At 35.8% G+C, this 13,501-nt stretch overlaps 1 protein-coding gene across 1 annotated transcript in view; it reads left to right on the forward strand.

Annotated features, from left to right (window-relative positions):
- Nucleotides 1-13,501, forward strand: part of ADAMTS19 (ADAM metallopeptidase with thrombospondin type 1 motif 19) — a 238,253-nt gene that overhangs the window by 69,195 nt on the left and 155,557 nt on the right. The window contains exon 7 of the mRNA XM_049649122.1: nt 5,605-5,648. Coding sequence (XP_049505079.1) covers nt 5,605-5,648 — 44 coding nt within the window. The remainder of the gene's footprint in view (nt 1-5,604; nt 5,649-13,501) is intronic.

Consider the following 13,501-nt stretch of genomic DNA (forward strand, 5'->3'; position numbering starts at 1 on the left):
AAGTTAGGAAAAAACCAGCTCCTCTGGGGATTTGGTACCACAAATATGATTTCCACATTGAAACCCTTGTTGAAAACATGCACAACACTACTCTGAAGGGTCCCTTTCTTGACTTACACCGCACAAGGCTACTGCAAACGGAGTGCAACTAAATTAGTTCACCATAGAATTTCAAAACACAAAATGACATGGGGTGCCTGGATGGCTCAGTTGGTTAAGTGTTCGACTTCAGCTCAGGTCATGATCTCATGATTCATGAGTTTGAGCCCTGTGTCAGGCTCTGTGCTGACAGCTCAGAGCCTGGAGCCTGCTTTGTATTCTGTGTCTCCCTCTGTCTCTGCCCCTCCCCTGCTCATGTTCTGTCTGTCTGTCTCTCTCTCAAAAATGAATAAATATTAAACACAAATAACAACAACAACACAAAATGACAGCATCTTTCATGATAAGAGCCAGGAGTCCCAGTAAAGACTAATTTAAAAAGCTGGGATTAAAAAAAAAAAAAACAAACAAAAAAAAAACCTGTTCACAGGATTAAAAACACCAAAAAAATCAAAATGTGAGAATAAATTGTTTGAGGGGGAAAAAGTTGATTTGAAAATTGAGGAATATAAAACAACTATAAAAGAAAGGTACTTATACTTAAAATCTCACTATCTGAGTTGAAGAGCAGATTAGATGCAGCTGAAGAGAGTACTAGTGGATTGGATGATATATCTGTGGGATGTTTCCAGAAGGCTGCCTCGAGTGGTTAACAGATGGAATTACAAAAGAGTTCTTGAGAGTTACAGACATTAGAATGAAAAGAACAAAAATACATTTAAAGACCTAAAGATATTCTAGCATAATAGAGAGAATGTGAGAGGAATACCTACATAGATAATGCTAAGAATTTTTATGTGTCATAGGATCTTCAAATTGGAAAACACCAAGGACCAAAGAAGATAAATAAAGTCAAAATCAGTACCTAGAAACATCTAGGTGAGACTGCACATCTACAAAGACATAAAGAAATCCTAAAATTAACCAAAAACCATGTTATATGCCAATCATATCTCAATAAAATTTAACCAGAAACCAAATGCATGGCGACTTCTATTCTGTATTTATGAATACTAGAAATAAATGAAATAATATTTTTCATGTGCTGAATTCTGTAAAGTTAACTTAAAATTCTGCACTTAGACACTGTTCCATTATAACTAAATACACAGGAAACAAAGTCTGGAACAGTTTATTATTCATAGATCCTCACCGAAGGAGATACTGAACAATGTACTTGCAGAATAACAAGCTCTCTAGAAAGTAATGATACAAGATATTATTGAGAAAATAAATTGATAAATACAGGGGCAAATCTAAAGAAGCATTAATGGTGTAGCCGATCTAACTTGTGATTTTAAAAATTGAGATAGAATTATAATATCAGATAAAAATAATATGAAAGATTGAAGGGAACAGTTGAATTAAAAGCATTATGATGTCCTTTTTTCAGGAGGGCACTGAAGATAATTTTTAACTGTAGAAATTTCAATTGAGGGGAGCCTGGGTGGCTCAGTCGGTTAAGCGGCCAACTTCAGCTCAGGTCATGATTTCGCGGTCTGTGAGTTCGAGCCCCGCGTCAGCCTCTGTGCTGACAGCTCGGAGCCTGGAGCCTGTTTCAGATTCTGTGTCTCCCTCTCTGTGACCCTCCCCCGTTCATGCTCTGTCTCTCTCTGTCTCAAAAATAAATAAACGTAAAAAAAAAATTAAAAAAAAAAGAAATTTCAATTGAATGTGGCACATAGAATAATGTCTGTGTTCTAATCCACAGACAGTGTGACTATGTTATCTTATATGGCAACAGGACTTTGCAGATGTGATTATGTTAAGGATTTTGAGATTGGGAGATTATCCTGGATTATCTAGGGGAGCCTAGGGCGATCACAAATTATAGGGAAAGAGGGAGGCAAGAGAGTCAGAGAAAGAGATGTTAGGGTGGTAGTGATGAAGTGATGCCATTGCCAGATTTGAAGATAGAAGGGAATTGTGAGTCAAGAAATACAGGCAGTCTGTAGAAGCTAGAAAAGGCAAGGAAACATAATCTCACCTAGGGATTCCAGAAGGAACACAGTATTGCCTCTACTTTTATTTTAGCCCAGTGAACTCTAGACTTTGGACTTTGAAACTGTAAAATAATACATTTATGTTAAATCACTATATTTGTGCAATTTGTTACAACAGCAATAGGGAACTAATACAATGTATTTTAAAAGTAAAAGTAACCATATATTGAACGTAACCTAATGTTACTTTTCAAGCAATGGCAGACAGAAGATATAGGAAAATAAAACTAGATAGGAAGAAAGAAAAACAAGAGAAAAGAGATATAACTTGGGACATAGAATTCACAAATAAGAGAAAAATCCAAATACATCCATACTAAAGTATTAAATTCACTTATAAAGAGATTATATAGGGGTGCCTGGGTGGCTCAGTCGGTTAAGTGTCCAACTTCAGCTCAGGTCATGATCTCGCAGTCCATGGGTTCGAGCCCCACATCGGGCTCTGTGCTGACAGCTAAGAGCCTAGAGCCTGTTTCAGATTCTGTGTCTCCCTCCTTCTCTGACCCTCCCCTGTTCATGCTCTCTCTCTGTCTCAAAAATAAATAAACGTTAAAAAATATTAAAAAATAAATAAATAGATTATATAAACAGGTTTTATAATTTTAACCATATGCTGTTTATAAGAGACTTAGAGAAAATGAAAGCTGAAAGTAAAGAAAAAAGATATACCAGGCAAATATTAATGTATTACTAATATATTAATTTTTGTTAATATCAGACAAAATAGACTTTAACAGGGAAAATGTTAGGATAAGTAGGATTTCCATTCAATTCCATTCCATTCCATTTACAATTCCATTCAATAGTAAAAACTAAATCAAAATAAGTTATAAAAGTTCAGAGATAACTTAGTTTCATTGTAAGGCAAAAATTAGAATCACAAGGAAACAAATTTATAACCACAGTGGAATTTTAACATCTCTTTTTCATGAACAAATTTAAAAATAAATTCAGAATTTCTCATTTTCTTAAGCCATTTTATTTTATTCTATTTTTTTAATGTTCATTTTTGAGTGCAAGTGGAGGTGGGGCAGAAAGAGAGGGAGACACAGAACCCGAAGCAGGCTCCAGGCTCTGAGCTCTGAGCACAGAGCTGGACACAGAGCTCGAACTCATGGATCACGAGATCATGACCTGTGCCGAAGTTGGATGCTTAAGTGATTGAGCCACCCAGGCTCCCCTCTTAAGCCATTATGTATCAGAATTTGTTAGCTAGATCTAATGGGCATGTATAGCTTGTCTCCAAACAATTTGAGAATAAACATTTTTTTCAAGTTTTGATTCCAGGATAGTTAACACACTTTGTTATATTAGTTTCAGGTGTACAAGTTAGTGATTCAGCAATCCTATACCTTACTCAGTGCTCATCATGATACATGTACTCTTACTCCCTTTCACCTATTTCGTCTCCCACCCACCTCCCCTCTTGAAACCACCAGTTCTCTGTATTTAAGAATCTTTTTTTTGTTTATTTATTTACATTTTATTTTTTAATGTTTATTTATTTACTTTAAGAGAGAGAGATAGCAGGAGACGGGTGGAGAGAGAGAGAGAGAGAGAGAGAGAGAGAGAAAGGAAGGAAGGAAAGGAAAGGAAGGAAGGAAGGAAGGAAGGAAGGAAGGAAAAGGAAAGGAAAGAAAGAAGGAAGGAAGGAAGGAAGGAAGGAAGGAAGGAAGGAAAAGGAAAGGAAAGAAAGAAGGAAGGAAGGAAGGAAGGAAGGAAGGAAGGAAAGGAAGAAAGGAAGGAAGGAAAGGAAGGAAGGAAGGAAGGGAAGGAAGGAAGGAAAGGAAGGAAGGAAAGGAAGGAAGGAAGGAAGGAAGGAGGAAAGGAAGGAAGGAAAGGAAAGAAAAGGAGGGAGGGAGGGAAGGAAGGAAGGAAAGGAAGGAAGGAAGGAAAGGAAGGAAGGAAGGAAAGGAAGGAAGGAAGGAAGGAAGGAAAAGGAAAGGAAAGAAAAAGAAAGAAAGGAAGGAAGGAAGGAAGGAAGGAAGGAAGGAAGGATGAAGAATGAAAGAATGAATGAATCCCGAGCAGGGTCCACATTGCTAGCTCAGAGTCCGTCGTGGGGCTCAAACTCAAGAGGTGTGAGATCATGACCTGAGCTGAAATCAAGAGTAGGACCCTTGACTGACTGAGCCACCCAGGCACCCCTTATTTCTTTACATTTTAAATATGCATGGTACATTTACAAAACTACACATAAATATTAAGTTACAGATGCTGCTGGTGGGCTGAGCAAAATGTGAATTGAAAACTAACCATTATCGTTTCAGTGTAGGTGTCCGTGAAATTGATAGGAGTGTTGCACTTAATTTTTATAAATCATTTTTCATTTAGAGATGGCATTCAGATGGCTATGACAGAGGAATTAAAAAAACATTTCTCCCTTCCATACACACAAAGACTAATTATTGTATTGTTTGTAATAGTAAAAATTCTATAGAAACTAAACATTCATCAGTAGATTGCTTAAATTATAGTACAGAAATACCAAGAACAACAAAAGACAACAAAGATGTCAACAACTAAGTTTTGAGAGCTTACTAGGTGATTGGCATTGTTTTCAAGGTTTTCTGTGTGTTAACTCATCCAACCCATTCACTGAACTCACTTTTAAATGTCTTATATGTGTTGGGGTGCCTGGGTGGTTCAGTCGGTTAAGCATCTGGCTTAAGTTCAAGTTCATGGGTTTGAGCCCTGCCTTGGGCTCTGGGCTGGCAGCTTGGACCTCAGAGCCTGGAGCCTGCTTCAGATTTTTTGTCTCCCTCTCTGTCTGCCCCTTTCCTGCTGATGCGCTCTCTCCCTCTCTCTCTCTCTCAAATAAATAAACATTAAAAAAAATAAATGTTTTTATGTGTTAAATCATCTATCCTGTACTACAAACCTACATGGTAGATAGCTATCATTATTACCTCCCCCTTTTTTAGATGAGATGACAGAGGCACAAGAAGGTTCAGTAAATTGCCTAAGGTCACATAGCTAGTAAAAGGTAGATAAAATTGTGCTTTCATATGCTTTGCATCTAAAGCTCATAATTTATGGAATGCTCTTTGAGATACAGTGGTCAAATAGCAAATTATAGGATATTACTCATGGTTAGATCTTACCTGTGTAAAAATATTAATTTCCTCACGCCTTAAAAAATTTTTTTAATGTTTATTTATTTTTGTGAGAGAGAGGGACAGCCATGTCCCAATATCACATATACATTTTTATAATAAAAAAGTTAAATCCTGTAAAATTCAAAACAAGATAGAATTTTATTTTTGAGATATTTTTTATGAACTAGGATAGCATGTTTCAGGATTATATGAGGTAAAGATGCATCATTAAAATTTAAGAATTCTCATATTTTGTTAGAATTAAAATTAGTTAATCTTAGTCCTAGTAAATTCTTGGAGAAAAAATGTGTGTTTATTTGTTCATGTAATTAGTAAAAATGAGTCACATAATCTGTCGATTGTGGAAAAGCTGATTTTACTTCCATTTTCTATTTCCTTTCTAGGAAAGATTTCTGTGTTCACAAAGATGAACCATGTGATACAGTTGGTAAGTGTATGTAAAAAATTTTATACTTTTGAGGCATTCTGGGGACCTTTAACACATCATTTGTCTTAGCATAGGAAATTGTTTGAGAGTGTTGGTTTTAATGGAGTGTGTTTAGAATGTCACAGGTATGTATTTCCAAACTTTGTGTTTAATCATTTGTCAACACTTCAGTTATTAACGAAACAGCTTAAAGACATATATACACCGTATACTGCAGAAACATTTTAAACAATGCTTTAAGAATAACATGAGTTCTTTTTTCTTATTTTCACAAAGATGTATACATGAATAGAATTCAGTAAAATTCTATTATTACTGCTATATCAAGGCAAAATATATTCATGTCAATATGATTGACCTTTTTCAGGCTAGTGGATCTTTTCTGAGTTATAAATGCTTGAAGTTCTTTGCAGACTGTATCAGGGAAACCCCATCTCATTTTCCCAACTAATGAGGATTTTCTGTACCGAGAGTAGTAAATTTTTTATATTTTGTCCTCGACATCTAAAATTCCTAAAACATAACTACACAGCCAATAGAATCCATGAAACCACAGTTCTTAATTTTGAGAGAATAAATGCATCTACATAATTTACTTATCCTTATGTAAAACTATATATAAATATATAGCTATATATATTAGTTTTAAGTCATGTAGCTGTATATAATAAGGCATTATTGGTAAGGTATGGTTAAGAGTCCAATCTGGTTTTGACATAGAATGTGGGCTTTATTTCTGTAGAGTAGGACATAATTTAACTTAACTATCTTTGACATGTCATATGTCATCTTTGTAAGATGAACAATTTAAAAAGGGAAAAAAGAATAAAGGGGATCATGTATTTTAAAAAATAATGTTTAAGTAGTTCCATCATTAAGTACTCGTCATAAGTTCTCATCAACCTCGTATGATTAAATCTGCGATAGTAAGTGGAAAATAGTCGTAATAGTGTTAGGCAGATAATGATGGAATCAAAAAATTGTTTGGCATAGGAGAGGCCATAGCATAAAAAAGAGCTAGACACCTAAGGAAAAGCTGAATGATTTAGAGACGATTTTCCTGCTTCCTGCAGTTTTCTTCTCCTCTTGTTTGAATCTCCAGAAATTGAATCTGGATGCATAGTTTTAATCAACCTAACCACAGAAGATTTTGATTACAGCGAAGCCTGTATCAAGATAATTACCTTTACCTCTACTTGCACAACTATATTGCCCCTAAGCCTTCTTTAATGTAGCAGATCAACTTGTGGCCTCATTCAAGCACCTGAGAGCTGGGCAGTATCTCCCGTAATTATACACGCTATCCGCCTCTTTATAACTTGCACACAGACTAAGGAAGCCATGCTAACATGAGGCAAAGCAATTTCTTTCTTGTTTTTTTTTTTGAATATTTATTTATTTATTTTGAGAGGGGACAAAGAGGGACAGAGAGAGAGAGAGAGAGAGAGAGAGGGAGAGAGAGAGAGAGAGAGAGAGAGAGAGAGAGAGAATCCCAAGTAGGCTCCACACTGTCAGCCCAAAACCCGACACAGGGCTCAATCTCATGAACTGTGAGATCATGACCTGAGCCCAAATCAAGAGTCCAGTGCTTAATCAACTGAGCCACCCAGGTGCCCCAAAGCAATTTCTTTTTTATTATGACTGTTTCGCATCTTGGTAAATCTGCTAGTTGAAAATATCATGCATATTCATGGTATATATTATCTATGAAACTTATTTTCTGGTTTAAAGCATATTTGAATAAGGAAGTATCTTGATGTGTTTGGACGAAATGTGTATGCTTCATCAGGGAAGTGGTGTAATCAGTCCCCCTTTGTATTCAACCTGTCCATTAAGAGCGTGGTAGAAACTGGTTCTAAATACATAGGATGTGGAAGGTCCAATACCCTTCCTGAGATCTCTCTGTATTCCTGAGTACTTAGATTCTTGGGGCCTCCTTGATAACATTGTTGAATCACTGAATCGTTCAACCTAGGGCCCAGTCTAACCTCTGGGCTCCCAAATGTGTGAGCCAGTAAGTTTCTTTATTGTTTAAGACAATTTAAGCTTTTTACTTCTGTAGCTTATGGCATAAGACATAGATTTTCCCTGATACTCATATACTCGTTTATAAGGAAAGAAAAATATGGGGCAATATTAATGATTTCCATGGTTATTAAGAGGATGCATTAAAACTCCTTTATGAATTGTTCCCAGAGTTAAAGAAGCATCTTTAGCTTGCAGGTTGTCTTAACAGCTCTCTATCTCTAGTGTAACAACAAAAAAAAGATATTAGGGCTTATCAATAAAATGTTTATTGACCCACATTGAAAAATCTCCGTATGTAATATTATGGGCTATATTTTTGTCAGGCGCTTTTGTTATATCAGTGAATCATACCTTCTTGCTTCTTCTATCTATTACTGATGTGAAGGCAGCCCATTTCACTTTGGGTACTATGGAATGAAAATATTGTAAGAGAGGAAGAAGAAAGGAAAATGGATTTTGTATCTATTAGTTTGGATAATACGGGCCTGAATGATCACATGAAGATGACATTTTCACCTAGTCTCCCAGTAGGTATAGTAAGAGACAGCAGTTAAAAGCTTTGAATTTATAGTATTAACTTGAGTTATAAATGAAGAGAAATACCTGTATTTTAAAAACAATGGTTAGACTTACACTATACCTTGTAAGTTGAGCAACACTTCAGTGGACGTTATTTTGTTTAATTTCTTCAAAATCTGAATTCTCTAGTTTTATTATCATTATTACTTCACAGGTGAAGGAAACACTGAAATAAAATAGAGTATGGATTTTGAAATCAGACACGAAGATTTAAATTTTATTTAATGTTTATTTTTGAGAGAGAGAGAGACAGAGTGTGAGCAGGGATGGGCAGAGAGAGAGGGAGACACAGAATCCGAAGCAGACTCCAGGCCCTGAGGTGTCAGCACAGAGCCTGATGCGGGCTCAAACTCAAGAACTGCAGGATCATGACCTGAGCGGAAGTCAGATGCTTAGCTGACTGCGCCACCCAAGTGCCTTGCAGACACCTAGATTTAAACCAGACCTCTGCTCTCTATTACTTACAGGGATGGGGGCACATTATTTAACACATTGAAGGTTTGGATTCCTCACCTTTATAATGGAAGCTATATTGTTGACCTCAAAGAATGTGAAACTGTCACATTTGCAAAGACAGCTTGTTTTTCGTTTTTTGAGAGAGAGAATGCAAGGGGAGGAGAGGGGCAGAGGGAGAGAGAAAGAGAGAGGCAGAAAGAGAGAGTATCTCAAGCAGGCTCCACACTCATTGAAGAGCCTGACAGGGGGCTTAGTCCCCATGACCCTGGGATCCCATCATCTAAGCTGAAATCAAGAGCTGGACACTCAACCAACTGAGCCACCCAGGCGCCCCATAGGCAGCTAGTTTTTAATTGGCATTCAGTCTGCACTAGTTTCTCTCACACCCTTTTATTCCCTTGCCGAGGGGTTGCAAATTGGTCCAGCACCACTGTTAGTAAGTGGTGCTCCTGGCCTCTGCCTCAGATCTTAGAATAATGAGTCAGCTTTCTTCTGTGATGTGATGTGTTTCTATAACAGAGGGCAGTACAACTAGAAGACTGAAAGTGAGAAAAGTAACTGCATGAAGTTATAGAACAAAATTGTATAAATTAGAATGTATTTAAAAATGGAAAATATAGACTTGGAAAGAATTTATTTATCAGCATTTTAACTTTGAAACAGTAGGATGTTTTGCTCATTTGCTGATGCAAAAGATGTGTACATCTTAAATGTGTTGGGCTGTATCTGTGTTGTGGGATATTTATAAATAAATGCTTCATTTGATAAGTTGTACCTATTTATTAAACTTATATCTGAAAAGCTGTTTAGAGGATAAAAAGTAAAAGTTGCTTTACCATCCCTTCAGTCACTTTTTCCTGTTGATTTTGTCACGCAGATGGTGGTAGATTGGTAGGTAGGTATATAGAAACTGGAAGAAAAAAAATTCTGTTAAAGGTTTTGATCAACAAAATATCAACTCTCAAGCATATGTGTGTCACCTTTTAGCATTCCTGAAATTGAAATTCAGTTTGTAACCTGAGACCTATTCAAAGTGTTGTCAGTATAATTTAGAATTTTTTAAATCTGAGGTTGGGCAAAGTCTGTGATATCCTTAAATGTTGGGAGATATAATGTACAGTTATGGATGTGAGTGGCAATTCTTTATCCTCTGGCATTGCTAGTGAGGTTGTTACTTTCTGTGGCAGGCAGGATAATGGCCCCCAAAGACATACATGTCCCAGTCCCTGGAGCCTGGGAATATGTTGGGTTCCATTACATAGGGAAATGAAGGTTGCAGATGGAATTAAGGCTGCCCATCAACTAAAATAGGAGGAACTTAAAATAGGAGGGAGATTATCCTGGCCTGTCTTGGTATGCCCAAAGTAATCGCAAGGGTCCTTAAAGACTGAAGGGCAAGCGGAAGAGGTGAGTCAAGGGGAGATGTGATTACTGAAGATAGGCCCAGAGAGATGTAATGTGAAGGTTTCAACTCATCATTACTGCTTTTGAAGCTGGAGGGATGGGGCCCGCAATGAAATATCACCAGCTTCTCGTATCTGGAAAAAACACAGAAATGGATTCTCCCCAGGAGCTTCCGCAAAGGTGCACAGAGAGCCTTGTGATACCTTGATGTTAGCTGATGACTTCTGGGCCAAACTTCTAGTATAGAGAATTGTAAGATAATAAATTTGAGTGTTTTAAGCCACTAAATTTGTGGTAATTTATTACAGCAGCCTTAGAAAAACAATACACTTTCTAATAACTAATTACCTCCTCTCATGACTTATAGAGAAGGAATTCAGAAATTTGGTGCTCTCAAATCTTTATAGACTGTTTTAAGAACTGGTAATGATTTTAGGATTAGATAAAAAGAAGAAATTTGCTTCAGAATATATAAATATATACAAAGAGCAACAAACTAGGGCTATACTAAGAAACCTGAATAGATACCATTTCTAGCTGACAGACTAGATGAAAAAATAGTCTATCATCTATGAACAGTGAAAGAAATCTAATCAGTTCTTTAAAATCTTTCCAGGATATGGGGCGCCTGGGTGGCGCAGTCGGTTAAGCGTCCGACTTCAGCCAGGTCACGATCTCGCGGTCCGTGAGTTCGAGCCCCGCGTCAGGCTCTGGGCTGATGGCTCGGAGCCTGGAGCCTGTTTCCGATTCTGTGTCTCCCTCTCTCTCTGCCCCTCCCCCGTTCATGCTCTGTCTCTCTCTGTCCCAAAAATAAATAAAAAACGTTGAAAAAAAAAAATTTAAAATCTTTCCAGGATAATACTGAGCCTTGAGGATTTTACAGATGATTTCTACTACATTACAAAGAACAGACCATTCCAATATTATACTATTTTACAGAATAGAAAAAGGTAAATTAAAACCATATAAGTTTCCTACCAAATCCTAAAGTAGACAGTGTAAGAAAGAAAAACAATAAGCTTTTCTCACTTAGGAAGGAAATGAATTCTAAACCAAATATTAGCAGATATTATCTCACAATGTATTTTTAAATAACCAAGTAGGGTTATTTTATTTGAGATTTATTCCAGAAATGCAGCAGTAGTTTAACATTAGAAAATCTTAAAATGTAACTATGTAATACAATTAAAGATAAAAACCATATGATCATCACAATGGATAAAGAAAATGTCTTTCCTACAACTCAAAACACATTCATGATAAAAACTGTTGGAAAATAGAACAAAGTAGAAACTTTATTAACTCAGTTAAAGATATTTATACAAAATACATAAACATCTTTTCAAAAATAGTGAAGCATTGGAAGCATTCCTTTTAAAATCAGAAACAAGGAGAAGATTTTGTTATCACTGTTTCTATTCAACAATGCATTAGAAATTTTAGGCCTTGAAATGAAGTGGACGTTATGATTGTCTGCATTAAAAAAAAAAAACAAGGAATATGTAATTATGTTATTAAAATTAACAAGAGAGTAAGGTGGTTAGATATCAAAGGCATATTCAGTAACGAATTACGTTTTATAAGGCAGCAATTGGCAGTGAAACATTTAATTAAAAATTCTATTAAATATATGGAAAAAATAAAATTCTTTGGAATGTGTCTAATAACAAAATACATAGGACATATGGAGAAAATTGTTGAGCTATTTTGTAATTCAATCATGAAGGCACAACTCAATGAAGAAATGAACTGTACTCGTGGTATGGAAGACTAAAGATGATACCAATGCCATTTCCCTCAAATTGACCTATTGATAGAATGTATTTCCATTAAAATTGTAAAAGGAGTTTTGGAGGAAAATCGACAGGCTGATTCTAAATGTTATAGAGGAGCATAGGCCTAAGAATTGCCAAGACACTAGTGAACAAAGAATATGGAAGGGGAGTATGCTCCATCACATATTAAGTATAATATATAATAAATAGGACCAGGCCATGGCACACGTTTGTGAAATTGATAAATAAAACAGAACACTGGGAGAGGAGACACATGATGTTAAGACATTTATTCACATTGAGAAGAGTTGAATTGAATCACATGGTTTAAATTTATAAAAAATTAGAAGAGAAAGTATAGAAAATTCATTTCATATTTTTGAGTTAGGGACAGATTTTTTTAAAAGGACACACAAATGCTAATTATAAAGGAAATGATAAATTCAACTATATTTGAATTTAAAAATACTGTATATCAAAATGTATCATAATGACAATGGAAAAAAAAACAGGTTTCTATGAGGCAAAAGATAACCACATTTCACGGATTTTAGGGTGCCTTTATTGTCATTGATTTTTAAGACATACCATTATATAGTGTGCCACTGAAGAGGGAGAAAAAAACCCTATGCAATAAATTCTTAACTGTGAGACATTATTGGTTATAAGACAAATCACAAGTGAAATGGGAATCTTGGATTGAGTGATGTATATATAGTATTTGCAACACACATAATCAATAAAGTATTAGAATCCAGAATATAAAAACAACATCTTTAAATCAGTGAGTAAGAAATAAACAAGCTGTAGATGTGCCAAAAAGGACCAAAGACTCTAACAGCCATTTTTAGAACAGAATACATGAATACATCAAGGGTGAATTGCAAGGGAGGGAGGAAGGGAGGGAGGAAGGAAGGAAGGCAGGAAGGCAGGAAGGCAGGAAGGCAGGAAGGCAGGAAGGAAGGAAGGAAGGAAGGAAGGAAGGAAAGAAAGGATGTCAACGTCATTAGTAGTAAGAGAGATGTACATTCAGATTACAGGGAGATTTCTGCCAATGAGAGTGATTTTAAAAAGTCTGATATTACCAAGTGTACCTTTTAAAATCAGAACAAAAATCTACCATCCCTTCTGGAAATCCTAATAAAATCATGTTGCAACTTCTGGTTCCGATTTCCCTCTCTCTCTTCTGTCTTCAAATCCATCTTTGTCCTTCTGTGCTGTGTTCTAGATAACTTTTTCTTCTGTGTTTCTCAGTTTATACCAACTTTCTATTTTCTTCATGTATTTTTTAACAATTTCATCTGTTAAATATCAAGGTTTTTTTTTTTTTATTCCAATACCTCTTTTTATTTCTAAACATCCTGTTTGAATTCATTCTTTTTTTTTTTCCTCTGCCTGCTATGGCATTTTGATAATATATTGAGCCTTCTTCATGTGTTCATTCTCTTCTTTTAGGTCTAAATCATTAAAAGTGTACTTGTGAACATTGACTTAAACTAATAATTCTGTTACTGAAGCTCTTGTGGTTCTAGACCTATTTGCTAATTTTGTTGAATCTTGTTCATGATGCCTTGTTACTCATAGGTTATATAATTTTGTATTTGAGTTACT

Source organism: Panthera uncia (assembly GCF_023721935.1).
Source record: "Panthera uncia isolate 11264 chromosome A1 unlocalized genomic scaffold, Puncia_PCG_1.0 HiC_scaffold_17, whole genome shotgun sequence".
Classification (NCBI taxonomy): Eukaryota; Metazoa; Chordata; class Mammalia; order Carnivora; family Felidae; genus Panthera; species Panthera uncia.